The sequence below is a fragment of the Emydura macquarii genome, unplaced genomic scaffold, assembly GCF_026122565.2.
Source record: "Emydura macquarii macquarii isolate MOO-44397 ecotype Brisbane River unplaced genomic scaffold, CSIRO-AGI_Emac_v2 contig_312, whole genome shotgun sequence".
Lineage (NCBI taxonomy): Eukaryota > Metazoa > Chordata > Testudines > Chelidae > Emydura > Emydura macquarii.
Window position 1 is genome coordinate 7,815,574 of NW_027130449.1, and position 27,949 is coordinate 7,843,522.

General features: G+C 42.6%; 2 protein-coding genes across 11 annotated transcripts in view; one reads left to right on the forward strand and one right to left on the reverse strand.

Moving 5' to 3' along the window:
• On the reverse strand, nt 1-27,877 carry ATP12A (ATPase H+/K+ transporting non-gastric alpha2 subunit). 2 transcript variants are annotated; one of them, XM_067564414.1, is made up of 23 exons: nt 27,629-27,877; nt 25,214-25,363; nt 21,443-21,502; nt 19,101-19,304; nt 17,999-18,112; nt 16,887-17,021; nt 16,225-16,342; nt 15,183-15,451; nt 13,389-13,587; nt 12,661-12,770; nt 11,725-11,859; nt 10,783-10,975; nt 10,029-10,204; nt 8,748-8,884; nt 8,087-8,237; nt 6,675-6,843; nt 5,505-5,659; nt 4,594-4,717; nt 4,079-4,224; nt 3,003-3,136; nt 2,119-2,220; nt 1,395-1,486; nt 1-1,227 (listed from the first exon to the last, which is right to left on the reverse strand). In XM_067564414.1, exons 1-23 carry the CDS (start codon nt 27,635-27,637, stop codon nt 1,199-1,201), a joined length of 3,111 nt encoding a protein of 1,036 aa, XP_067420515.1. In that variant the 5' UTR covers nt 27,638-27,877; the 3' UTR covers nt 1-1,198. The 2 variants fall into 2 exon arrangements, with proteins under 2 accessions (XP_067420515.1, XP_067420526.1); XM_067564425.1 differs by lacking the exons at nt 21,443-21,502; nt 25,214-25,363; nt 27,629-27,877 and adding an exon at nt 20,460-20,578.
• Nucleotides 1-27,949, forward strand: part of LOC137163958 (uncharacterized protein CXorf65 homolog) — a 78,175-nt gene that overhangs the window by 27,924 nt on the left and 22,302 nt on the right. Inside the window, exons 8-9 of one of the 9 annotated variants that reach the window (XR_010922888.1) lie at nt 4,517-4,603; nt 6,796-6,960. The exons of 2 other annotated variants lie outside the window; for them this stretch is intronic. The gene's annotated coding sequence lies outside the window, so the exon portion shown is untranslated. Of the gene's footprint in view, nt 1-4,516; nt 4,604-4,686; nt 5,226-6,795; nt 6,961-10,801; nt 10,828-16,905; nt 17,284-21,475; nt 21,596-26,799; nt 26,853-27,949 lie in introns of those variants that run through there. 6 more of the 9 variants (XR_010922889.1, XM_067564575.1, XM_067564558.1 and 3 more) reach the window with 6 other exon arrangements.

Consider the following 27,949-nt stretch of genomic DNA (forward strand, 5'->3'; position numbering starts at 1 on the left):
TAGGGCTAAAGGTATCCCACTTCTCCTGCTTTTTGCTATAGGTCCCAGTTATTCTCTGTCCCTACACCCTTGCTCTTCCTGCCTTTTTCCCTCATTAAGACTGTCAAGAGGCCTAGGAGTTAGTGTATTAGAGCATGTGAGTTGTCTAAGTAACTTTCCTAAGCTCTATTTCAGATGAGGTAGATTATACTCCAGCAGGTGCTAGGCTGCTCCCTCCTAAACTGTAATTTAAAGCAAGCTGAAATGCACCATAGTACTGTGGATGGGAGTCTTAGAAGGTGTGTATTAGGTCAAGCCCCTTAACATATGCTGACATCACCCCTTAAAACTGTTTTTAGAGACAAAGGCATAACCACTGGGGCTAATTTAATTAGAGCCAAAGCAGACTTTTAAAACTTGCAGCTCTTGGCACTGTTGAGTTAAGAAGAAATATATTCATTCACATCCTACATGCTGTTGTGCAGCAGCCTGTATTATTTCACTTAACTCTCATCTGCTGCAATCCTGTGAACTGCTCAGCAGCTAGGGCAAGGTGACAAACACCCTCAATTCCATAGCCTCTCGTGGAAGCTGAGATCCTGAATTTTCCGTAGTCATCCTCCTGATAATGGTCTTTAGTCACTTCAGTTTGTGGTGGATTCTGTCCAATGGCTCTGGTCTGTTCCCTCTCCCCTCAGCCATCCAACAATGCTGAAGTTTTGTACTTGTGCCCTTGGAAAATTAGTAGTGAAGAAAGCTCCTTTCTGGAAAAAAGGCTTTTATTATCAAATTGTGCCTATGCCCCCTAGTCATCCTTGGTGACAATTCAGAGCTACCTATGCAGTCACTCAGTTTGATTGCACCAAAACAGCAAATAGCTTTAACAACCCTAGTGCAAGTTAATGCCTTAAATTACTACAAATGTGTGGTTTCCTTAATATCTATATACACAAGAAATTTCTTTCATTGAACTTTATACATTTTAAACAGGAAAAAGTATTTATAAAAAATAGATAGCATTTAAATTTTCAACCAAGTCTAAGCATTACAGTACAGTGTAAGGTGGTTATTTAGCCTCAGGTCCTTGTTTCTTCATAATGAGGGGAACCCCTGCGATTATTTTATATTGCACAGATAGGACCCTTCAGCAGCAGAGGCCACGTGAAACAGTCAAAGCACTGTCCAGCAGGGAGAAAGGAGCACACTGATGAAGGGTGCCTCAGTAATACATGTTCTTGTCCCACCAACCTGAGGAGGGGAAAAAAGAAATTAGGACTTTCTCTAGTTGAAGGAAATCAGGCATGATCCAGATACTCTAAAATCTTGTGTATCAAAATGATACAGCTGGGGTTGGGAAACATAGTGGAAGTGGAAATGGACACTGACACACTAGTCACAGGGAAGGTTCTACTTACTTCCTGGGTATTGCCTGATGAAAAGCTTGCGGATTTCATCATAGACCCATATCAAGATGGCATAAGGCATGGCCACAAACCAGTACTGAACTCTGGAAAAGGGAGAAAAGAGATTCAAAGGGTAAGATCTCACTCTTAAAGGAGCAGTTCATCCAGCTGAATTCTATGAGGGCCTCCTGTCCAAACAGCTGATTTCTGATGGCACTAGAGGAGAATCTGGCCCTTTGACCTTTCTGAATCTGTAAATGAGGAGAACTTGTTTGCTCTGAAAATTGGGCTGGAAAATGAGGCTCTTGTGGCATTGTGAACTCATTAGACCCAAGAAACTGGATTAGCATATGAGATGTCAGTCATTTGAAATAAAGTGTAGTCAAGCCAATATTTTATAGGCTCAAATAGCTTGAGTTCTGGAATAAGGGAGAGAGAGATTCTTATTCTATATAAACTGTTCTCTATCCCTAGTAAGAAAGCTGGCCCAAAAAAAGGGGGACACATTTGTGAAAGGTCATGAAAAATGTCCAATTTTTTTGCTGGGAAATGTTTTAGCCAACTCAGTAAATATGTCCTGAAACTTAGTCTTTAAACTCTACTGTGAGAAGTTTACTTTGTGGCACGCCCCTCCAGTCATCCATGCCATTGAATATAGTATTACCTAACATTTAGTGGGGGTATGTACATTTGAAGAGGAGGTGGAATAGATGTACACAGAAGAACTGATACTCACCGGAGGGGTGTGAAGTTCAAGGCAGTAACACTTCCGAGACCATAACAGAGGATCAGAGCAATTGATATCTGGGAGAATATACCCAACCAGATGACTTTATTCCTACAAGAAAACCAATAATGAAGATAGTTATGAGATCAGAACAAGGTTAGTATATGATTGGCTAGTACTATTTTAACACCCTATAACCTAAAGGTACAAATCTGAGTAGAAGCCCTACTTAGGTAGGTGTAGGCTGTGCGCTATGGTCCATAATGAGCTTTTCAGAAGGAACTGCTGTTCTGAAACGCATGCTGGCTAGACAGTGTCTTTCCTTTTGAACGCAGGACTGAATACAGTCCATTCATCCTGAAGCATAAAGGTCATATGTGTGAGATATCCAGTTTTTATAAGGTGGCCTCAGTCATTTGACTTCAGTGGGACTTGAAGGGTGCTCAGTGCCACATAGATTGGCCTGGAATCAAGAGTCATTACTGATGTGGAGAGGTTCCATTCTACAAGAGCTGGCTGAAAACTAGTGAAAGCTTCAATTTTTCTTTTTGAAATTGAAAGTTTTGCAAAATGGTGGTCAGCACTATAGTTGTTTTGTTTTTGAAGGGGCTGGGGACTTGTTTGAAACTGCAAAAATGTCAAATTCCTCATTTTAAACTTTTGATTTTGAAAAGTTCAATGTCTGAACAACTTTGATCAGCTGTTTTCTTGTGGCTGTTTTCATTGCTACCTGAAATCTTGGGTGACAGGGAGAGGAAGTTGGTGGGAACAAGAGAAAAAAGGCACAAGTTTTTTCTGACTCCAGTTTCACCCCAGGAATAAACAGAAGCTAGATAAGACTGTAAGACTCCATGCTAAGTCCCGCTACCCATTAATGAATTTTTAGCACCCACCTGAAAAGACCCTGCTGGAAAATGGAATTCCTCCGTGTTTTCCTGATGATCAAATCTGCCACTTGCTGAATTGTGATGCTGACAAAAAAGGCAGTGTAGCCACTCCACTGTAGGTATGTCCGCTGGTATTTAGTCTGCAAAGGAATAGAATGCATCTTTGTTACATGTCTGGCACTGTATGTATTTACATTACAGGAAGGGCTGTACAGTCGAGATTGATTCTAGTTACAGGTATAAATCTGGAATAATTCCACATTTACACTTGTGTAACAGATTGGAATCCAGCCCATTGTTCTTTCCCATTATCTATTGCTGTAGAGAATGTTGTGAGCACATTGGCTGTGGGGAATTCACATTAATTCACCTACTGCCTCTGCTCATGGTGATTTCAGTAGGGAACAATGAAAGGATGGTTGTGGGGGAGCTCCATCTATTGTCATCTCTGGCTTGAGCAGAAGGAATTCCTCAAGGAAACAGTGCTTGTCAGAGTTTAGTTTCAGTATTGAATTTTGAGTTTGGTGGATACCCAATGGAATTAAATAGAACCACAATCTCAGAAGATTTAACACTTATTTAATGTCAGCCAGTGGTTGTGGAACTTAAGCAACCTTGCATCCGCGTTGGGAATGGAGAATCAGTATGGTACTCCAGAGTACATCACAACTGAACAGCAGGGGTGTCTAGTAGTAGTACTGGGAGTAGAGGCATCCAAACATACTCTACAAAGGGAGGAAGGAGCCTCCTATTGACAAAGACCTATAGCTGAGCTAGAAAGAAGGTACGTTTGGTGTCAGGGCTAAGAGGAATGAAGGGGAAAAGAGGTGAATTCTAGAAGTTGAATTAGTGGACTCTGAAGTTGAAGGAACAAGTTAAAGAACAGCTCCAAGAAATCTAACCTGAGAAACTTTAGTTCACATCTAGTGGCATAAAATTAGTCGCTCAAATTAATTCTTGCCCATCCACTCCACCTTCCAACATTTCTAAGCTTCCCTCCTCCTCCATCATAGGGAGAGCATCTGCCATTTCCAGTTGTAACTAAGGACTTAACCAACGAGGTTTTTATACAGATGCTTTACCCATTCTTGCCCATAGCTGTCTTCTAGGTCATTATAATAATCGTTTTCCCAGTTGACACGCAAGCCGAGCAGTGTGTAAGGAAGGAAGCCCTGTTCAGCATACACGGTGAAATAGGCCAAGAAGGCTCCAACTGACTGTAGGATCCCTGCAAAGTAGAAGAGGGGGAAATAAAGGGATGAGTTGAGAATGTAGGAGGGAGAAACTCAAGAAAAAGTTATCTGCTGAGTGTTAAACTAGCTCTTTCTGGATCCATAGTACTTCACATGGATAGTACAGGAAGCCTTTCAACCAAGAAACTTAGCACTCTAGATTAGGACTCCCAACTTCTATGGATAAAGCATTTCTGTAACCATTGCACATCTGCATTCACAGCAGAGGGCATCCTGGTTCCCACTCCCCTGCTCTAACCACTATTCTGCACTCCCTCCTGTGGCCAGGAACCAAATTCAAACGCCTTCCACTGACTCATTCCCCTGATCCAGCCTAGCCATCTCACGAGAAGGACCCTACGTACCGATCTGCAGGTAGGAGTATACAGCAAGCTGCTCATTCACCAGCCTATCCTTCTTCTTGTGCCGGGGCCTCCTGTTCATTATGTCACTTTCAGCTTTCTCATAGGCTAAGGCGACAGAGGGAATCTAAAAGAGAAATAGTTTTCAGAACCCTGTGGCAAACTTCTGCCTGCTTCTAGGAGGTTCAATAAAATCTGTCTTTTCTTTCTCCAATGTTTGTTAGCTGGATTATATGAACAGTGACTGAGCATGCCAGATGTCAAGGAGTAAGTGATATAAAGGCTCTTTTCAATCAAGTCTGCAGTTCAGGATCATAGCAGGGTTTGAGTGAGGTCTGAAACGCCTGCCTTAGTGGCATGAGCATATTGCTTCTCCACCCCAGAGGGTTGGAGGATGCTGAAATGAGAAGAGGGGTCTTTTGAATCTATTGGGAGAGGACACCTGATCTGTAGGTCTGGTGGTCATTCACAATACTGTAGCAAACAGATGATTTGAGGAAGATCTAACAGTGATAATGTTTGTGCTCTCTTGATAGTTCACTGTCTGCATGGCTTGATCAAAAGGCCTGGCCAGAGAGCAGTTATGGTCAATGCACATGAAGGAAGCCTTCCACTCCCTTGCTACCCTCCTCATCTTAGATTCCCCCCCAAAAAAAATCCAGCTGTTTTCAGTCTAGGCCTCTACCTGTTTTGCTATTTTATGCATCTCCTATGATTAAACTCCATTCATGACAGGTGACTCATCCCACAAATCAACTGTACGTCAAATTTAATTACTTCACACCCAGCGAGGCTCAAAAGTCTCCTTGGCACTCAAGCCCTATTTGTTTACTCGTTCCCCTCGTCCATAAAATGCACATACATCGCAAGGAAGGCCAGCTGGTTTTAACCACGTTTGGAGTAAGACAACTTACGATGTCTGTGCCCAGGTCGATGAACAGGATAGTGATTGTGCCAATGGGCAGTGGGATGCTGGCAATAATGTAGATCAGGAAGGGGCAGAGCTCGGCAATATTCTTGGTCAGGGTGTAGGCAATGGTTTTCTTTAGGTTGTCAAAGATCAAGCGGCCTGAGGAAAAACAAGTGTATTTAAAAATGCTCACTTAGGCCAATACTGGTGGAAAATTTTCCATCCTCTTTTTCAGCAGTGAAAATTAAAATGGTCAGTAAAATCTGCTTTCCTCAAAAAAGTGTTGTTTAAAAAATTGTTTTTGGCACACAGCCAAATTCTCATTTTAAACTTACTGAAAATGAAACCATTTTTGTAGTTTTCTTTGGGGGAAGATTTCCTCCTTTTCTGATCAGCTTTAATGTTAATGGAAGCTTCAGGCAGATCAGAGTTAGAAAGAAACATAGGGGTGGTAGTGCAGATGGGTTCAGGCAAGAGGGTGGCAAACAAAAAATAGAAATCAGAGAGTACAGGAGATTGCTGCAGCACTAGTAACTTGAGGCTGAAAGCAATATGGGGATCAGGCATGAATGAAGGGCTTTTGTTCGAGGTTCAAATCAATAAGAATAGCAGAACTGAGCAAGTAGTATCTGTGTAATATTGCCTTGCTCTTTGTGAACAGGTACTAAAACCCTAGAATGTGTTTGTGGTTGGAGATGATTACATCTTTCTATGACTTTAAAGAAAATAGCTACCACGTTTCTGATCCCATCGTAGATACATCCCTACAGTTTGAAGCTTGAATGAGGAAATTAAGTCCATGGAGATAGAATACATTGTCTAGGGTGTTAAAGGACACATCCCCAGTGCATGCAGAACTGGGTATATAATTATTATAAAAGTCAATAAACTGATATTTAGTCCTCGGAGATATTTTTAAAAATATAAGGAAAGATTCAGGTATGCACCAATGTGTGTGTATGCATGCAATCATTTGTAACAAAATGAACATGTAGTCCCTCGGTTTGCATGCATATTCCAGGAAATGGTGTATGCAAATATAAGTGAGCAACAGTGCATGCAAGTTAGCCTCTTGAAAATAAACACCCAACAACGAGGCAGGGGATAGTGACTAAGTCCTAGGAGACTGCTTGCATCTTACATTAGAGACAAGAATATTGAGTCTTATTTTTACCTTCCTCCACTCCGGTGACAATGGAAGCAAAGTTATCATCCAGCAAGATCATGTCAGCTGCATTTTTAGCTGCATCAGAGCCAGCAATACCCATAGCAATTCCAATATCTGCCTTTTTCAGAGCTGGGGAGTCATTGACTCCATCTCCAGTCACGGCAACAACAGCATCCTGGAACACAATGGGATTCAGGTGACTGAGAAAATTAGTCCATCTTCCAGCAAGGAAAGGCCTCCTAACCTTTAAAACCTCTGGAACTGAGTTCAAGACAAGTTAAAATTAATTTGTGCTCTTGAGCTGTTCTTTTAAAGTGAATTTTTGCAGGATGGGCAGCCCTGGTCTGAAGGCATTCTGTCTAGCCAGGTAAAAATATAGGCAATGGTGGCAAACATTTTCTCTACAATGCCATGCCAGTGCATCCCATCCCTGACTGAAAAAACCAGGGACCCTCTGTGGTGGATGTGGGATTCAGTCATCATGGTCCATTCAGTCCCTGGCCTCTTCTAAGATGTTTATACAGGGTGTCCGTTTTGGTGTGGATTGTGATGTAGATGCCTGGCTGGTGGGGCAGAGGGGCTCTCATCTGAGCAGCCACTAAATGCTAATCTCACTTTTAGTTTCTGCCAACCTGGCTGGATGTGAGTTGGTGACCTAGGAAGAGTCCCCCAATTCTCTGGATTAGTCTCCCTGGCCCCCTCTGAAGAAACTTCCTAATGTAGCCAATGAATCCTCTCCGAGATGCTCTGGCTTAGTGAATTGGGAACATTGAGTAGAATTGGAAAAATCAAGGGAAAAAATGTGGCAAACGGATTCAGTATTTGTCTTAAGGTCTTGTTCCTTGAGGGATTTTGCAAAGTGATACAGTTATAAATACCATGTACAAAAGTGCTTATAGGCTCTAGTTTAGTGGTTCTCAATTTATTTATCATTGTGGTCCACATATGCAGCTCTATTATGCGGGCCACATTCACATAATATCTATATTACCTGTCTGGCCCTGAGGATGTCACACTGGCTGCAGCTTTCTAAAGAACATCACTGTGGTGCCCCCCACAGCGATCGCTTCACACCAAAAGTGCAGATAGCGCTCTGAAATTCCCCTAAAGCACAGGCCCCTGCAACAGCTAGGCAGTACCAACATGGGGCTTTGACATGCAATAGAGCAGGTTCGATTCTATCCAGTGCAGGACGGTGATGCCACATGCACAGTAGGCAGGTCACTGCGATATGTAGGTTCCAATGGCTGCACAATGGAAAACCTCAGCAGTGAGATTCATTGGAACTCACCTCCCTCCCTCCCACCAGTTTCTACCACCACCATGTTATCCCGTGTCTCTTGCTGATATCTGAGCAAATACCATCACTATACACATCCATTATGGCCAGATTGTTTATCTGTTGCCCTCTCACTCACCTGCCTTTGGCAGCCCTCCACTATAATCAGTTTCTGCTGGGGTGAGGTGCGAGCAAAGACTATTTCTGAGTGATTGATCAAGATCTCGTCCAGCTGCTCCGTGGTCATATCCTTAAGCTCCATTCCATTAATTACGGCAGCTCTCGCATCCCTGTAATAGCCACAGGAAATCAGTGAAACTCAGACATGAAGGCTAGATGCAAACAGTACACTCACACTCAATTCAATGGATTGGGAACAGCAGCAATAAGCAAGTTAATTTTAACTAGTCTTAGTTGTTCATCGGCAGGAATTGCATGCAAGGCACTGTGGAAATGCAACATATTACAATTCCCCATCACTAGACCTTGCAAAAGAGTAGCGAATGTGCTGCAGGGAGCAATGCTGCATTGACTGGAAGAGATGGAGTGATAGAGTGGGTGCTCAGCTTTTTTTAACCTCCATCTCATTCTTCTGACAGAATCAGATAATGCCATTCAGTCTCACTACCTGTCAGAATAGACTAGATGCATGGTTATTGTTACAAGAGATGGATAGTTGGATGATATCAGGGCTAGGAAGGTACCAAGAAACAGGAGACTTGTAGAAACAGGGTAATCATCATCGGAGAAGGAAAGGTTTAATTTCCTGATAGCTACAGGTGTGTGCTGTCTGCCCTTACTCTTTATTGACTTGCTCAACTGGAACGTTGAGGCGCTTGGCAATATCTTCCACGGTCTCGCTGTTGGCTGAAATGATGCCTACACTCTTGGCAATTGCTTTTGCTGTGATTGGATGATCTCCAGTGACCATGATAACCTGAAGGGAAAAGCACATTGAATGAGAAACTTAGGAGCAGCAGCAGGACACATGAGCTTAGGTGGTTATTGTCCATCAGGGAATGGCTTTGTTCTTTAGCATGCAGCCAGGTTTTCAAAGACATTCAGATTGTTGCTAGCGATACATTGGCACTGTTTAACAGAGTGAAAAACAATGTTTGGCTTAGGAAGCCAGGGCCATGTAGGGTCTTCCTCTAATCTACCTTACTCCTCCTCCTAAACAGGAGCCCCTTGTTTATTTTTATATCGTACACTAATAACCCCAAATGCTGTTGTGTTGCCATTGAGTTGCCGGGGACCAAGACTGTAGAATAAAGCAGATTTTTATATATGAATTTGCATTATGTGTTGGAATAAGTGAAAAAAATCACAACATATGATAGGCCCTTGTGACATAAGGTGTCCTAGAAACCTGGGACACAAGTCTTTTGTACCCTGTAGGGGAGAAAAATGCTTTGTATTAGGTTTAGTGGCCATCAGAGTGCCAGCAATTTACCCCGTATGGGGACTCTGCCTTCATTTTGCCTTAGACCAGTTGCTTCAAGAGACTCATTTACCTTTCCTTGCAATTGAAACTGCCCTTCACTAGTCTTGAGCTGAATATATACTTGAGGACTGTCAGGCAAGACAGCTAGGGAAGCTGTTGCATAGCATAGTCTAAAGAAGTTTTCAGCTTTTATGATCCCAGTTTAGTTTCCCCTTTCTGAAGCATTTGACATTCTTTCATGGTTTAGAATGAATAATTCCAGCTCCAGAAGTTCCTTTATGTATTAGAAATGGGCCTGAGCTACAAAGTTGAGATCTGGATTAACTTCTGAACTCCCTCAAAGTTTAGAATCCTTTTGTATCTGGGGTTTTGGTTCCAGCCCATCTTCGCCATGGGCCTGCTACCCATTTACACCAAATCCCCATCATACCACTGACAGTGTAAAGAAGAGACTGGGTGTAAATTTACTCCCAGGTTAATATCCCAGGCCAACATTAATGATAGCGGCTAAAAGATTTAAACTATCTGAATACACTAAAACGCTACCACGATGCAGAGAACTTTTTAGGCCAGATCAAAAGTGTTTTAGAAGTCCTTTATGTAGAACTACTGTGCTGTTGACTGGCAGAAAACCTACCTTAATCCCAGCACTGCGGCACTTGGACACCGCATCAGGCACAGTGGAGCGAGGGGGGTCAATCATGGATAAGAGCCCGACAAAGCACAGGTTGGAAGTGGGGAAGTTCATGGAGTCTGTATCGAAGGGGTAGGTGTCTGGAAACTCATCCTCTGGCAGGTACAAATGACAGAAGCCTGGAATGAAATACAGGAGAGCTGAGTGAGAGCCATGTGGAGGGGAAAGGGAGGCATGGTTCAGGAGGGTGGAGTTTTTATTCCTTTGACTGCTGCATTAGTATTCCCTCACAGCACCAGCATTCAAAGTGAGGTATGTGGTGCTTGGGGCAGCAACAAAGAGGGCTTTGCTCCACATACCAGATACATTCATGGTTCTTTATTTACATGGTGGTAGTGCCCAAAGGCCAGGGCCCCCCAGGGTGCAGGGTACTGTACAAACATGGTCCATGCCCAGAAGAGCTTACAGCAGTGCAGATGTGGGTTGTTAACCCAGTATTGATCTTTAGGGGTTTTTTTTATTTCAATCATGAATGAGCAGATGGTTTGTTCCCTGTCCTCCCCTGAGAGTTCACCCATTTTCAAATGTCATTTCAAGACTGGAATGAGGATTGTCACATGTATAATATTCCCCTGCACACCTAATGCATCCATTATTATAACAGCCAATTGCCTAGGACCACTGGCATTGAACTGTTTTGATTTTCCCGTTCCCTTATCTGTTACAATGCATTTTCAGTCCCCTCTGTTAAACTTACCCAATACTCTCTCCCCCAGACCTCCCAGTTCCATGTACGCAGTCTGGAAAGCCTCAGCCCTCTCGCTGTCCAGTGGCTTTTCTTCACCATTGATCATGATGGTGCTGCATCTCTCTAAGATCCTCTCTGGGGCTCCTTTCATCACCAGCAGGAGGCGTTTATCATTGGGGTCTTCAGTCTCATGGATTGAGAGCTGTGCACCATGAAATGGAATGATTGAAAGTGGATGGTCCCCTTCAGTTTCCACAGTAACCCACCAATAGTGGAATATGCACAACACCACCCTCCCCCGCACTGTGAAAGTAATGGGAATTGGTTATGCTTATCTGACAACATTTGGCCATAAGAGAGTCCACTTGACATGGAGAAAAATAATGTTTCTCCTCTTACTCAGTAAAGGTATAGTATCTCTTCTGAAGTCATGAATCTGATCTGATAGAAGGAAATACCTTGCTGTAATGACATACAAGATCACTGTGTGATTAACATTAGTTTTCTTTTAATAAGATGGACATGCCTAAACTTTGCCCAATCTTAGGCAGCATTGTCAACTTTCTGGAAGTCTGAGGGCTGTCAATACTGTTATTTCCATAAAATAATGGAGATTGGATCCACCTTCATCTTTAATAAGGAGACATGGCTTGTAGAAATGCTAGGTTCCAACTGCTCCACATTGATCAAAGCAGCTTGGCCACACTGCATGGGCTACAGCTCCATTCCCTCTTTCATAATGTAACCTGAATTCCCTAGAACTAATTGCATGGCTTTGAAGAAAGGTTCTATCAGGGTAAGTGCCTCCATGGAAAGGTGGTTCTGGTTTTTGGATTTTAAACTGTATGACATTGAATTCTCCCATTAATGTCATTATGCCCCAGCCAAACATTAGGTTGGACAAGGATATGGATTGGCTTGTTTTCCAAAGGGAGAAGAAAAAAATCTCACCTGGAATTTGTTAGTAGAATTGAAAGGAATTTCAGACAGTTTTCTGTTTCTTTTTCTAATGCCCATTACATCACCCAAGATTACTTCAGAAAATTTCAGCAGGGCTGTTTCTGAGGCATCTCCCACCACAACTCTCTGTGCAGAGAAGAACAAACATGTATTTTTAGTAGTAATACTTCTGTACTTTCATCCAAGGAGCTGAAAGAACTTTACACATTTATCTGTGATAGAGAGTGTCCTTTCTAAAGTTTCTGTCACTCTAGCATCAAAGCACCCACCAATTTACTTAAGGCAAGCACAATCAGTATGCCAGGCTGTTTTCCATCCTTCCCTTGTATTATGCCATGGGAGCACGTGGATTGTATTGCCATTGGTATCATTAGTTGCTGTCTTTAGGGTAGTAATACTAAGCAGTTCTTTAGTTTTGCTGTTGTGACAAAGCTACTACAAAGAGATGAAGTTTGTATTTCATTCTGTGAAAGTGGAAGATCTGTGGCTGTTCTCTGCTCTACTAGAAACCTCAAAACTCTGCTCTGGGCTAAATGAATGTTATACCCACTTAATGTCAGTGGGTCAGTAAACCCAACTGTCAAGTGGTTTCCATTGCACGTCATAGTCCGTGACAGAATGAGTAGATCCAACAAATCTGGAGTCCCCTGTTCTAATCACTTGATTACTGCCCATAAATACTCTACAGGGAAATAACAGCTCTTACTCTTGCCATCTTTTGATTAGATAATGGCATGGAAAGACTATTGATATATGAACTGTCTTTTAACTTATTGCTTGTGTCTGTTCCCACTTAACGTTTTCAAGAGTAAAGTAAGGAACACAAGTGAGGAGCATTTTAAAAGGCAAGAAATCACTAAAAACAGAAAAACCTTGCACATAATTTTTCAGTGGAAAAGAAATGAGCTTTCATAAAGCAGCCGATACCTTCATTATTGGAAGGTTCTCCTGTCCTGCTCTGAATTCGGCCCGGTTGCACAGTGTTACAATCTTTGATAAAGCTGCCCATGATTGAGAACTTTGATCAAAGGACTGGGCTGAAAAGAAAGAAAAACATATTGAACAAGAAACAATAAAGAACACAATTTTAGATGCTGGCATCCTTCTCTCAAAGGAGTTGCAGAAGAAGACAGCCATTGTAACAGATTCTGGTATATAAAAATCCTTCAACCCATATCCTTCCCCCCCACACACCACCCCTACCTCCCTACCAGAGTCACTCTGGTGATGAGCTTCTGTTTGTTTAGTGCCAAGAGGGGCTGGATTGGTACTTCTTGTAGAATGAAGTACTGTTTTTCCACAAAACAGCTATAGTACAGAGAAAAGTAGTATAGGCCCCCTTTTTCCCACCCATACAATGTGCCTTAACCTGATTTTGGAAGGACCATGAGGCTTCATTCACTCTTTGCCATCTCTACTAAGAGTGTCAATAAGGTTGGGAGAGACTTGTTACCAACTGGATTGCTTTTTCTGATGCGGGTGCTTGTCCAGTGGGACCTGTCTTACGTCCCACCAGCTCATTTGAAGCCAGACCACCGAAGAGCCATCAGATGTGACTACAAGTCACCACTGTCATCCATCTGAATCTAGCTCAGGCCATCCATGTGGTCTCTAAGCCACCCTGTTGCCTTTCCCCAGCTCCCACATATATTTACTTGTTTGTTCTTCACTGGTATCAGCTGAGTAGATCTGATTGTCAAACCAAAGATGGGCTACAGTCATCCTGTTCTGTGTGAGGGTCCCTGTCTTGTCAGAGCAGATTATGGAAGTTGAGCCCAGTGTTTCCACAGCTTCTAAGTTCTTTACCAGGCAATTCTTTTTAGCCATTCGTTTGGCTGTCAGAGACAAACTCACCTAGGAGAATGGGAGAATTGCAGCCCCCTCTTAGTGAGGTACCATTACAGTGAACACTAAGAAAGCCATGCATAACTTAACAAAGGATTGTAACCCAAGATGGTTTGAAATAACTAAAATTTTTCAAGGAAAAGAACTGAGCATTTCAGTGAAACTTAGATTTTAAGTAAAAAATGGGTTCTCTTTTTCAAAGAGACGACAACTGAAAACAGTTTAAGAAAACATTTTTCATTGAAAATCCAGAAAATATTCATTGGACTTTTTGGAAAAACAAAACATTCTAAATTATTTTTAAAAAATCGGTATTTTTCAACCTTAATCCTGGTGTATTTCCAAATCAATGCAATAGGTCCTAATTCTCATTGTGTTCATGGGAATCTAGAGTAATTTCATTGATGCTAGTGGAGATACTCCAGATTTATAATGGAGTAATAGATCAGAATCAGGCCTCTGGTTAGCAAATACTGCAGCAGGCACACAGGTTCATATGTGGTCAGATAAGACTGTTGCCTTGATGGGAGTAGGGCATGACAGCAATTAGGAGAATATTCCCAGTAAAAGGAGTGAATTGGTAGCTCTTAACTGCGGAGCTAAAGGTAGCTGGCATTACTATCATCATCATATTATTATTATTATTATTATTATTTCCAAGGTGATCATCACTTTGGTGTCCCGATGCTAATTATTGTTCTTCATCACCAAGATCACTGACAACAGTTTCACATCTTGAGTATGGTTGTGGCTAAAATGACCAATCTGTGTGGCAGTTTTTCCCCCACATGAAGTGCATATGTAGCTAAATGCGGAGATGGGATTAGTACTATTATTAATGGTACTAACAACAATTTGCGCTTCTTTAATGCCTTCTGTCTGAGGGTTTGCAATGCTATATAACTGTCAGAGAATGGAATCTTTCATATACACCTGTGAAGTAGTAATATCCCTATTCCACAGATGGAATGGGATGCAGATACATGGGAAGTGACTTGCTTAAGGTCACGTAGCAGGTCAATGATGGAGACAGAAAGATTATATTAAAAGGTGTGTGTACACATGTACATGGGGTTGTTGAGTTTTAGTCTGAGATTAATGCCTTTTGGTTAATTCTGAAACTGGAGTGTCCCATCTTGAATTGGGAAATTCCCAACTCTGAAACGATCTGTGTAATGTCTTCTCAGGGCTGGCATGAGTTCACGTGAGGTCACCTGTGAATACTGAAACAACAGCAGATGCATCTGCTACAAGATTACAAAAGCTAGAGATGGGCGAACATGGTGATGGGATAGGGAGTTGAGTTTGGATTTTTGAAAACCAGGTCAGGTCCAAGGCCCCAAAGTTCAGATGATTCAAGTAAACAGTTCCATCCTTAGCCCATTTCTCATGGAAAGTGTACCTATTTTAATCCCAGCTCTACTAAGGGATTATGAGAATCGGGGATCCCCTGCTGTCAACAGGACTGTGGGAATTTAGGACTGGCCCTATTTTACTAGGCCACCTTGTACTATGATGCACACTGACATCAACCCTGGTATTGAGCAGAAGCAAAGCTGTACAGAGAGTGAGCCAATGAGTGCTAATGGCCTGTGTAGACTTACAGTAACCGTGGCTAGCAGTCCCTCAGGCACATTGGCCACAATGATGCCAATGAGAAAGATGATGGAGTCCAGAACCTTGTATTTCATGGACACAGCAATGATGAAGAAGAGAACCCCGATAGAAACAGCCACTCCTGCCACAATGTGCACAAAGTGCTCGATCTCAATAGCAATGGGTGTCTTCTCATTCCCGACTCCAGATGCCAGTGAGGCAATGCGCCCGATGATAGTGCGGTCCCCAGTGTTTATTACCATGCCAGTGGCAGTGCCTGGAAGGAAAGGGGACATCAGAAGAGGGGGATTGGTTCCCTAAGGAGAATTACAATTAATAATGACTGTAGCACTTAGGAGCTGCAGTTCTGGACCAGGACCCCATTGTGCTAGGAGTCGTGTGCTCCATACTGTCCTGATGTTAGGAACCCCTCTCAACCTTTAATTTAGAGACATTGACACGCTTCTGTGGTGAATTCATCTGAGAAACCTGGGAGATTAATCTACATAATGAAGGACAGGAGGGTGTGGCAATCTTTCATCAATGTTGTTCATTAATTCTATTGCAGTATCACTGTAAAGCCTCAATCAACTGTCAGGGCCCCACTGTGCACAGCACTGTACAAACGTGTAGTAAATAATTTGATATATATGGCACCAAGTACTTTTTTTCCTCTGAATATAAGAGGGGCTTCCTCAAGCATCTGAAGCACTTATTTATGGGCAGCTCTGATTTTACATGACTTAGGATAATGATGGGATAGCCAAAAGCAAGTAGGAGTTGATGCTATTGTGTATATCTAGCACCGGACCAGATAGCTAGGATCTACAGCTGACATGTTTTTTGCTAAGATTTAGGGCCAGCCCAGTGCTTTGGGGTCCCTTTGTTTGCATAGTATTTCTCTTTTTTGTAATTGCTAATTGTTTTTTCTTGGTCCTAAACCTTACTGGGGATTCCTAGAAAAAGCCCCATTGAGAATTAGTTAGTAACAGTTATGTGGTGCCTATACACAAGCAGTTTCCTCAGCCCCATCCTTCAGTCCGCATGTACCTTCCAGGCAGGTTGTAGAATAGAATGCAATGTTCTTAGTCTCCAAGGGGTTTTCATGGGTGAAGTCACAGGAACGGGACTGTGGTTCTGATTCCCCCGTGAGTGAGGAATTATCCACCTGTTAGTCAAAAAAAAACACATGCAGTTGGTAACCCTCATTTATGTACACCTGTAAGGAAGGGTTGCCGCAATTGCAGTGGTAGGGCTATGATAATCAGAAGACTAACTTTGTCACTGATAGAGTATTCAGAGCAAATACCTCTATTATCATGGAGTCATAGTCAAACCAATGTAGTACCTAGTGCCTTGGAGGAAACGTAACAAACTGCTACCTCCAACACTGCAGAGATTTACTGGGTCAGTACTTCCATCACTGCGCTGGGAAATAACATTGGCAGGAGACTGGCTGTAGCACTATGATGGAGAGATGCTCCACTTGACTCTCCTTGTAGTGGGGAATTGTTACAAGAAAAGGATTTTTTTGGCCCATGTGCGCCACAGTGGACCTTCTGCACAGGCACGGCATGTTTAAAACAAAGGTTTCTACTGGCTGCTCAGTCATCTTCTCTGTACAAATGGTCTCTCCTTTCTTGCAATCTCTGAATAAAGTGACAAACTTGACATCCTTTTTCATCCCTGTATGTCCTCAAACTGGTGTTTACCTTACACCCTTGAACAAAGATCAAGCAGATGTCTGCTGGGATCCGATCTCCACCTTTAATCTCCACGATGTCACCCACCACCAGCTGCTCTGCAGTCACTTCCTTCTTCTCTGCATCTCGGATGACAAGAGCTTGCTGTGGGATAAGAGAACAAGAGTGCAACCAATCCTACATCCTCCATGTCCCCCTGCTTTCACCAACATTTCACCAGGCATGAAATTCGCCCCTGTGTGGAGGGTAGATACAAGACCTGTGTACCATCTACACCCTGTTGAGCTCTGCTCAGGGGCTGAATTTCACTCCTGCTGGTTCCCCTGTTACATATCAGCATAATTCCTTTCTTCCTTATCTACTGAACTCCATGTAAATCTCCAGTGAAAGATCAGATAACCCCTAACACTTGGTATAGCACCTTTCCTTCAAGGATCTCGAAGAGATTTACAAGGAAAGCAATGCTATTGCTTTTTCACAGATGAGTAAATACAGGCACAGGGGTTGCCACTTGCCTAAGATTATACACCATGTGCAGCAGAATTGGGGAATAGGAATGGGAGGTCTTCCTTGCTGTAATCATGCTGCTGTCCAGCTCTTTTTGGTGAATTCTTTCTGAATTAATTTTCCACCTGGCAGAACAATAACTCCATATTATGCTACAAAAGTTAATTGGGGAAGGTGCCTGTAGCAATGTACATAGTATTGTATGAATGTGTGCTTGGCACTCTTGATAATTGTTAATAACTTTAGACTAGGTTATGCTAGTAAAACAGACTGAAGGATCTCAGGTTTGAATAAGAAAGTGAGGCTAAATTGCCCAAGACTGATCTACAGCCTTCTGGAGAATGGCATTTGGAGAAAAGAGTTCCCAACTCCTGGTATTCTAAGACTGGATTCTGCATCTCATCCACAGAAATCCCTGGAGGTTGAATTCTATTATGGGGATATCCTGAGCAAAGTCACTATTGAGTGGAAAGGGAAACTTAGTTTTCCCTTAACCATTAAAGAGGGTGTCCACTCTAAACACCAACTTTGTGCCATTAATACATTTCAAGTTTTCAATCTCCTGCTATCTCAATCCCTTGCTCTTCAAAAAGTGAGAGAAGTTGGCCACTCACCTGTGGAATCATTTTACTGAAGCTGGCCATAATGTTGGTACTTTTAGCCTCTTGGTAGTAAGCAAAGATGCCGGTGAGGATGACAACTAGTGCGAGGACTACTCCCAAGTACAGCTGATCAATAAGAGAAATGATTAGAGTTTAAAATCATTTACTGCTGGTCCTCGTACAAGCCATAATTACACAATTTGATAAACTCTTCAGCCAGAGGTGGAACTAGTTTAACTGCTTAGAGAGAACTGTGGAGTTCTAGTACCTGCTCATGCATGTTAATAAGCAATAAGGACTATAGGCTTATCAAATGACAAACCAGGAATTTAAGAGTTTTTGTAAGAATCTCATCTGAATGGAGGCCAAGCCAGCTGTTTGGGGGGTCAGGGTGGACATGCATGATTAGAAGGCTGCAGATGATTTGCCCCAGAAGGCGCCAATCCCAACTTTTGAACCCTTTAGGGTTTCATATTCAGTCTGCAGTGCTCACAAGTGTTTTCATGAAAATTCCAGCAATTCCTGGTCACTATTGGATTGGGAATAGTGAATGAATGCCCTTATGACACTATTTCTTCATCCAGAAGAAGAATAAAATTCTCAAAAGCACCTAAGTGACTTTTGAAGATGGGATTTAGGCTTCTAAAGCCTTTAGGTGCTTTTGAAAGTTTTACCCCAAACCAGGAGACGCAGAGACCATCATAAAAGTGAGCCCACAAACACACCAGGTTTAAGCTGTATTTAAGACTGCTCAGTCTCCAGCCCCCCATCATTCCTCATCTCCTCCAAAACAAAACCTGCAACCAAACAACCAGAACCAGACAAAGAAAAAAACATTCTCCAAGGAAACTTTTTTTACCCCAAAAGAGAAGAGTCAGACTCCATGAAGTCCATTAGGGACTTCACTGTTGCACTTGAAAGTGCTCAGATACTATGGTGATGAGTGGCAATACAAAACCTTAAGACAGATAAACAGATCAGACAGTATACCAATAAATCAGGCATTTATTGGAGTGATTCAGTACTAAAGTAGGAGGGTTGGAGATCCCAGCTCTCTAAAAAGCCCTACCAGACTATGAAGAGGTGGTGATCAGATAGCTGGCATAGTACTTACATTGTCAAATGCTGAAGTAACACCTTGACCAAGTTGAATTCCGAATGCAATCCAGCAGAGGAGAGCCCCCACCCATAAGAGGATTGAGAACCCCCCCACCATCTGCTTGAGGAACTTAATGATTTCAGGAGTGGATTTAGGGGGAGTGAGCGCGTTGGGACCATCTCGGGCCAGAATCTCTGCTGCTCTTGCACTAGTGAGACCCTGCAAAGGCAAAAAACATAGTTAACATTGAGTCCGACAACAGACTGCATATTTGAAACCTGGAACTTTGCTTTCCTCTTTTTTTCCCTGGGACATGGGGATTCGACTGTCCATAGTCTGTGACCTTGTATTTTAATGGGTTCTGGAACCTGGCGTTTTGAGGTAAACTCTAATCCCTGAATTATTGTTCCCTTTTGCCCCCTTGTTTATTTGAAGCCTTCAGAGGTCCATTCTCTTTCTTATATGTAATCACATTTACTCACTGACGGGACCCACACACCTCTTATGAGCACCCTTTGCTGGCTGGGTGCATCCGCCTACTCTGTCTGCTATGCTATGTTGCTTGCAATGACCCCTGTTGGCACTTAATCTTTCAGGCAGGTTTTCAATGACTGTGGTATGTAATCTAGCATTTAAATAGGTTTCTGTACCAGTTGACTGGAGGATAACTCACATAACACCAATTTAAAAAAAAAAAAGGACTCCAGAGGCAATCCTAGCAATTACAGGCTGGTAAGCCTAACTTTAGTACCAGGCAAATTGGTTGAAACTATAGTAAAGAGAATTATCAGACACAGATTAATATGATTTGTTGGGGAAGAGTCAACATGGCTTTTGTGGGTTTCCAACAAACCATGCCCCTTCCAGGGTACACGGTCCAACAGGATCCATCCTAGCCCCCTCAGTTGGTATCAGCCTGCAGCTCTGTCCTGGGCTGAGGTCTCCACTCAGTTCAGTTGGAGCAACAGGGCCTATCACAGTACCCTGTTCAAACTGTCTCAGCCCCATCTTGGCTCTCTCAAATTGCCCCTTGTCTGGTATACAGCAGTGCTCTTCCTCTATTACCCCAGCTCTCCAGCTGAGACACTTCAGTCTCCCTCCAGGAGTGGTATCAGAGTCCACAAATTCTGACCCTCCTCAGGGCCTTCACTGGCTTCTTGGGCCTGATCAAATAACCCTTCTTCAGGGCCCAAACCACTTCCCTAGCAGATGCTGGGAGGGACCCAGGCCCACTCACTACTCCCAGTTCCAACTAAGAAACCCTGTAAGTAGCAACCACATACTGCATCCCTTTTTACTCTGCACTGCTACTGTCCCCTGGGCCACATCCCCACAGTCCCTTCAAATTTACTAGGTCAAGGCTGAAGATCTCACTTGCAGCCCTGCAGTCAGCCAGGAGTACTTTCCTTGCTCCCCTGATCCCTCCCAACAGCCATTCTGTCTAGGTCCTGAAACTGCTGCAATCACCCAGAAGCACCTTCCTCACTCCTCTGGCTCTAATAAGCAAAAGAGACTGCCCTACCCAGCAGCTCATTTTATATGAGCCTGCTGGACTCTGATTGGCTGCTCCCTGCAATCGCTTTGATTGGCTGCTTCCCCACAGCCACTCTAGGCAGCCTGGAGGTCTCACCTCCTCTGCTCTTTGCCTGGGGCAGGTGTGGTAGGACTCCAAGGCCTCCAGCAGTCTTCACCCCATCACACTCATATACCCTGCACTACTGCATTTATACCTAGTGAATAAAATTCATATTTCATACCAAGTCAGTTATACCTAAGTATGGTTAATGCCATGATATGCATGTGCGTCCACCATGGGTGTTGACAGGAGGTCAAGTCCATGGACTTTCACTGATCAAGGGTTTCCTTCAAAGTAAAGTCATCTGCAATGAGCTTTCTCACTACAGATAAATGATAAAAGGTTTAGAAAACAAGGTCTAGGAGGAAAGGTAGCAAGAACTGGGCATATTTATGCCAGAGAAGAGAAGTCTGAAGGGGAACATATTACCTGTCAAATATGTTAAAGGTTTTTATAGGAGATAAGTTGTTTCCCATGTCCAGGGATAGGGCAAGAAGTAATCACCTTAATTTGCAGCAAAGGAGAGTTAGGTTAGATAGATGTTTGTCTAACCTGTTCTTAAAATCATCCAGTGGCGGGGATTACGCAACTTCCTTTGTAAGCCTATTCCAGTGCTTACCTATCATTATAATTACAGTGCTTTTAATAATGATTCTGGAGGTCTTCCAAACCCAGATGATGTCAACACTTTTCCACCGAGCTAATGGGCTTTGGATCATGTCACCGATAAACTAAGGATATTTAATTCATACTGTTCCTTGCTCATGTCTTACTCACTTACCTTGGTAATGCTTGTAGTGTACTTTTCCTCCAGCTCCGCTTTGCTGAGTTTGTGGTCAATCTGCATTCCAAAAGAAAGAGACAAAAGGAGTGAGCAGAATGTCTTAAAGTTGAAAGTGGATCTGAAAACTTCAGTATTTTGGGGATTGAGGAGTACTGGAATTGTCCTGGGTTCTTGCTTCTTGATCCAACTGTCGGTATGGTATCATGCTTCAAGGAGTGGTAAATGCTTGATGCTTCAAAGGAAAGTAAGAGCCACCTCCATAACACACACAGCTAATTATGCAGAGCTGTGCACATGGAAGATGGAGCGGGAGATTCCTCTTTCACGCTTGCAGGTCATCATCTTAGACACTAAGACATCATTTCTATTTTTGAATATTTGGCAGGTGATCAGACTCCACAGTGATGGGGAGTCACCTACATACAAAAATAGACACAGTGCAGTCTTTTGGCTTATCATGAGATATTGGGAATAGAGATGGTCAGGGAATTTTTTTTTCTCAAACCCCGTACCTCTCCCCCAAACAGTTTTTTATCCAAACTACAAATTTTTCTGAGCCGCTGTAGCCATAAAGCTAGGACTTCTGAGTTATAATCCCAGCTCTGCCGTTCGCTCATTATGTAGCCTTTTACAAATCATATCACTTCCCTGTACCTAACCAAATGTGAAATGGGTGTCACACCAAATATCAACTCCACAGAGGTGTTGTGTGGCTTATCTGATCTTTTTGTAAAGTGCGTTGTCAGATTTAAAGAGCCAGTAGAGTGCAAATTAGCATTGAGAAATGCTGTCCATATTTTTTCAGAACCTCTGTAACTCCCTCTGCCCCCAGCCTCTTCCCATAAGCCTGTCGTAGGAACAGCAATCTGAGGTGTCTCTTGCAACCTGACAGGACCTGACTGCAAGTGTGGGGCTCAGGTCAGGTCTTCTCCTCCGGTGGGGTCAGCGCTGCAGTGGCTACATGCCCCACTCTCACTTGCCACTGCCACCTTGCTGTGCTGTGTGCACTCCAAGGAGTCGCAGTGCCTCTTGGTCTGCAGCGCGCACACAGTGTAGCAGGGGACAGCAGCTGGCGGCCGCCACTAAGCCAACCCCATGGGCAATAGGTGGGGGCAGCACTGACTCAGGTTTGGGGGAAGATTTGGGGTCATGGCAGAAAACGACTCAACCATCTCAGGTTTGGGTCCGGTTGGGTGGACTTGGGTCTGATTCAGGTCTATGTGAGGGTTAAAATTTAAGCCTGAGGAAGCCTCTGGACAGCACTCTGTGTAGACCTACCCAAATTAGCTTGGATCTAGCTATTTCAGTACCAGTCGTCGTGAAGCTGTGGCACTCCAGGCTGTACAACCCTGCCCAAGATGCTGAGAGTGAACTCGGGTGACTATCTGGCACTGCTGCACTTTCACTGCTATTGTTGCTCATGACTAGTTCCAGCAAAGTTAGCTCAGGTGTGTGTCTGCAGATGCTACAGTTACACCTCTGACTGCAGTGTAGACATATCCTGTGTAAGGCTGGATGTGATGAATAACTCTGCTTCATTTAGATTAAATAGCTAATCTTAAAATCCCCAGATGCTGTAGGATTCAAAACATTAAGCGCCATAGTTAACATGCTGAATTAAGAAGTGCTACAGTGTCTGTGTGTGTGTAATAAAAATCTTTGCCCTTCTCTGATAGGAATGCAGTCTGCACCATAGCAATAACATGTCATGTGCAATCATACAGTATTCTAGCCAGAGGCAGCAGGCTATTACCATTGGTAGGAAGGGATGACTGGAGGGAGAGACTTGACAATTTTTCTCCTTTCCCTGCAATGACATCCTAGTGGTACAATCCACTTGATTAAATCTTGGGTGTAGCTACAGAGATGGGAATTGGCATGAAGGAAGGAGGAAGTACAGAGATCAAACAGATACCAGGAGATGGTATGGGAGTTTTAAATGCTTGCCATAAGGGGATGTTCTCAAGATTGGCAGGCAGGCCAGAAAATCTTGATCATCGTTAACATGACAGCAATTTATCCCCAGTTCTTCTCATAACAGCATCATTTAAAAAGAGTAGGAGGGGCTCCAAAGTCAATCTATGGTCAAACTAGAATGCACTGATTGTGATTCTGCAGGAACAAAGCATTGCATAGATGTCTTGCGCATGCACTTTCAGTGCCCTCACCCCTGCGCCCAGGAAGTATATTGATCGCTACCAGTGCACTGCTCAGATCTATGGTCTGCAACAAAGCTGGCGCCCCACACATTTGACCCTTTTGTAAGAACCCATGGGTTACTGGGGCTAAGTGTGGAATACTGGATGAAAGGGAGAGGATGACTTTTTTTTTTCAACCCATGTGGTGGTAATTCTTTATTTTCCATATATAGCAACTTTCAGAGCCTGCCAACATTATTAGGCCCCACAATACCCCTTTGAGGTAGGCATATAGCCATTTTACATATGGGTCTCAAAGAGATTAACATGGCCAAGATCCAATGAGTCAGATGGAACCACCCACAAATCCTGGAACTATATTTTCTGCCTTTTCTGGACTATACAAGGGCAGAACTTACATCAGAGGTGTTAAAATATGATAGTTAGATTATTAATGTTTCCATCTCATCCTGTTAGAAATCTAGTTTTTTAGAGTGAATTTATTATTTATTTGTATTACAGTAAAACTGAAGCACCTTGGTCTTGGATCAGGGGCCCATTGTGGTAGATATTATAGAGACACAATCCAACAGGAATTTCATGGACTTCATTTTGGTGTTGGAGAGAGACATGGGATACAATTTTCAAAAATACACATTTTTCGAAGTGACATGGGCACCAGAGAGCCTAAGTCCTATTGAATTTCAGTGTCTAAGTCACTTTTGAAAATGGAATTTAGGTTCCTAAATCACTTAGGAATTTTTAATAATTTTACCCATTGTCTAGTGTTCTGAACTCAGGCTTAGAAGCCAAGACCTCTCAGGCTTTCATCTCAGCTCTGACACACTGACTCCCTGTCACCTTGGCTGAGTCAGTTAACTTCTCTGTGCCTCAGTTTCTCCATCAGGAAAATGAAAATAATAATAATACTCTTTCACTGCATTTGGGGGGTTGGATATGAGAATTAATTACTTGGTGTTTGTAAAGACCTTTGAAAGATGAAAAACACCGCACAAGTACTGCTATTAATATAATCCTTGGTAACATGTTTGTGAGAACTCACTGCCCTTTAAAGGTACTGTAATAATACCTAGTGCTTATCTAATGCTTTTCATCAGTAGATTTCAAATCACTTTATAAAGGAAGTCAGCATCCTTATTCCCATTTTACAGGTGGGGAAACTGAGGCACAGAAAGAGGACATGATTTGCCCAAAGTCAGCCAGCAGGCCATTGGCAGGGCTGGAAATAGAACCCAGTTCTCCTGAGTTCCAGCCCAGAGCTCTAGCTACTAATCCACTCTGCAACCATTCAGCCTGCACATTTTTCACTTCAATCTAGTACACATTTTTAAGATGTTGCCAGCTTCTGAACTGAGAGTTTGGCTTCTATCTTTCTATCATTCTGTCAGTCTGCTCTGTGCCAATGGAACCTTACCCAAAGAGGTGATGGTGAAACACTGCTATAACCACTTCACTTAGGAAAATACAGACCTGATGAGAAATGCTAGGAATAGAGAAGATATTGTTCCAATATCAGCTAATTTCTGCAAGCATCGTTCTGTTCATAAAAGTCAGTTTGATCCTGCACCGTCAATAGGAGCAAGACTAGGGCTTCCCAAAGGACACTCACCAAGTCCAGTTCTTTCTTAAGTTCATCTGTCTTCTTGCTTTTTTTCTTGTTGCCTTTCAGGTCTTTGTACTTTTCCTCTTCATCTCCCTTGTCTGTTTTCTCCAGATCCTTTGTGCCATGGATCTCGACAGAGTAAATGTCAGACCTTTTCTGGAATCAGAAGAGAGAAGGCAAGTTAGGTCTAATTGGTCTTATTATACGTGGTGTTGCTGTGTGATCCTATGGTACTGTAGCTAAAGGGACTCAGTGAAGTACTGTGCCTAGCCAGGACCTCGGAGATTTCCATGTTTCAGAGGTAGCTGCAGTCTCTTCCTCCTGGGAACTTGATAGTGCATGGTGCTGTCCTGCACCTGAAATTTCTCTAACATAAATGTACACTACACAAGCTATAACCAGATCTTCAGCTGGTGCAAACTGCCATAGATCCATTGACTTCAGTAGAGATATGGTAATTTAGATGAGTTTGAGGATGTGGCCCTAAGGGTAAAAATATTGCCCAAGATCCATTGTGAATGCAAATCACTCAAAAATCATGAGTTAGGCCCGAAATAAATCATGAAATTGCCTTTAAAATCATGAAATTTTTAAAATAATAAAATGTGGCATATTTTTATTTGACTTCTGCAGTTAGAGTCTTTATGATTTGCGATTTCATATTTAGCTTTTTTTTTTTCAAATAAAAGCTAAGATTCTCATATTGACATGACTCCAGGAGTTTTGACTTTAAGAAAAAACATCTAATACTGTAGCACTCGTGATAAAATCATGACATTTTGCAGCACTGTCTAATTGGCCTTTCAGGCTTATAGTGATACCTTGAGGCAAAAACTGCACTCCTAGTTAGAGTGATTCTCTTGTTCACAGAGTACTGGGTGATCCCTCTTTCTCTGTGCCCAGAGCAGAGCAGGAGCTGGTAAACTGTTCACCTAGTTTTTGCCAGTTCTCTGCAGTGTATATACAGCTTAAATAGCAACCCCTAGTCTAGAGAAGCTGTCAAACCCATTTAATTTCATTAGATTTATTGGTAAACTATTTTCTTCTGCTGCCTCCTCAGTATAAACTAATAGCCCAGTCTTAAGGGCAGACTTCCCGTGTTGTTAATTCACTGGTTTCTATAATCATAAAGTTCCAGCTCATAATTATTCTGTTAACTGCATGCCATTCCTTGGAAGAACTATTGGCTGACCCCATTCTCACTGGATTCCTTAGAGATTAATCTTTTGAGCTTCAGATTGAATCATACTTATTGGCTGAGCTTCAGGTAGTGGCTTGTTTTACTTGGCTATGTTTGCATACAAGCTATCTCTAATACATATATGTAAACGTCTGCAGGACAGTTTTCAACGTTTGGACTCCCACACGGACAAAATCTCAGCAAATTTTTTTAAAACTGAACATTTCAATTAAAAAAATACAAAACCAAATAGCTAAAATAATGGGTGTATAACATCTGACAAGAGCATCCGAAAATATTAATTATTATGTTTCTGAACTAAAAACTAACAAACAAAACAACATCTCAACCCTTAGGTGCACTTAAGTTTGAGGAATGCTATAATTTTGACCATTTTTTTGGCGGGTTATAGGAGGACAGGTGGAAGGAGGCAGTGGAGGAGAAGTTGTCCCCATGGATATTTTGAGGAGTTGAACTCCCAGAATGACTACTTCTAGGGCATTTCAGTTTTTTTGATCATATACTTCCCCGATAAAGGTCATCTCTGTTATGTGGAGTTCTCTCTCTGCTGCTTTTCTAAAGATACACAAGCTGGGGTTATCTACTGAACGTATCTTCTTCACTCTTCTCCTGTTCCTCCACCTTTCTTTCCCCATCCCACCAAAAACCTGCTCAGCTTTTCAAGTCTCCATGAGGAGAGGAGACCAGGTAACAACTCTATGGACTATAGTAACTTTAGGAGACACAGGAGAATAGGAGAGAAGATTCATGGAGATAAGTAAAAGCTATTGAATTGTTCTGTCTTCCTTTGCAAGGTCTCCTTTTAGTTCCCAGAGAGGTTTGGGGTTCCTCCTTTTAACCCTAAATTCTCAGACCTTCTCAGATTGTCTCTTTTGCAAATGCCAAGGTCTTTGTGGATGAAGAATCAAGCCATTCTCAAAAGTATTTCCCCTTCCTATTTGATCTTTCTGCTCTTCTGGGTTTAAAACATTTAGGGTTAGAACTGCTTGCAAAGACAGAGTGAAAGACTTAACGATCTCTTTGGCTCTCCCATCAACCATTATGAAGCAAAATTATCTGCATTTCTGACCCATTTTTCTCCTTTCTTAGCATGCATGTATACAGCAAACCATTTCAAATATACATATAATTTTAATTTAGAAAATAAATTCTGTTTCTTAGAGCTTAGCAGAAGAAGCCAGATGTTTAAATAGCAGCTGTTTCAGTGACCGCTCACTCACCTTTCCCATTTTTGTGAGCTTATTCCTTCCCTGCTCAAATGGAGCAATAGATCTCTCAGGCAGGAGGATAAATACTAAGGAAAGGTGCTTGGATGAAAAGGAAAAGCAGTATAAACACAAGATGCAAGTCGCTCAGAATTGTTGTGGCTGTCAGAGTGCAAGAGCTCGCAGGGGTTGAGCCTCTTCCCAACTGGAAAGCCAATGTTAGCTGGAATCCTCCCCGCACTTAGGCATCCTTCAGGCAGGACAGGTTCGCCTTCCAAAGCCTGTGGGGAGAGAGTACTGTTTGCTGTCCCTTTATAAATAAGCACTTGTTCTGCC

Bases quoted from the DNA above. Each gene is read 5' to 3' on its own strand.
- ATP12A (XM_067564414.1), bottom strand. The intron at 21,503-25,213 runs GTGAGTGTCCTT...TTTGGAATGCAG, and splicing joins TTAAGAAAGAACTGGACTTG to ATTGACCACAAACTCAGCAA. The intron at 5,660-6,674 runs GTAAAAATAAGA...GTTTTTCCTCAG, and splicing joins TGTCACCGGAGTGGAGGAAG to GCCGCTTGATCTTTGACAAC.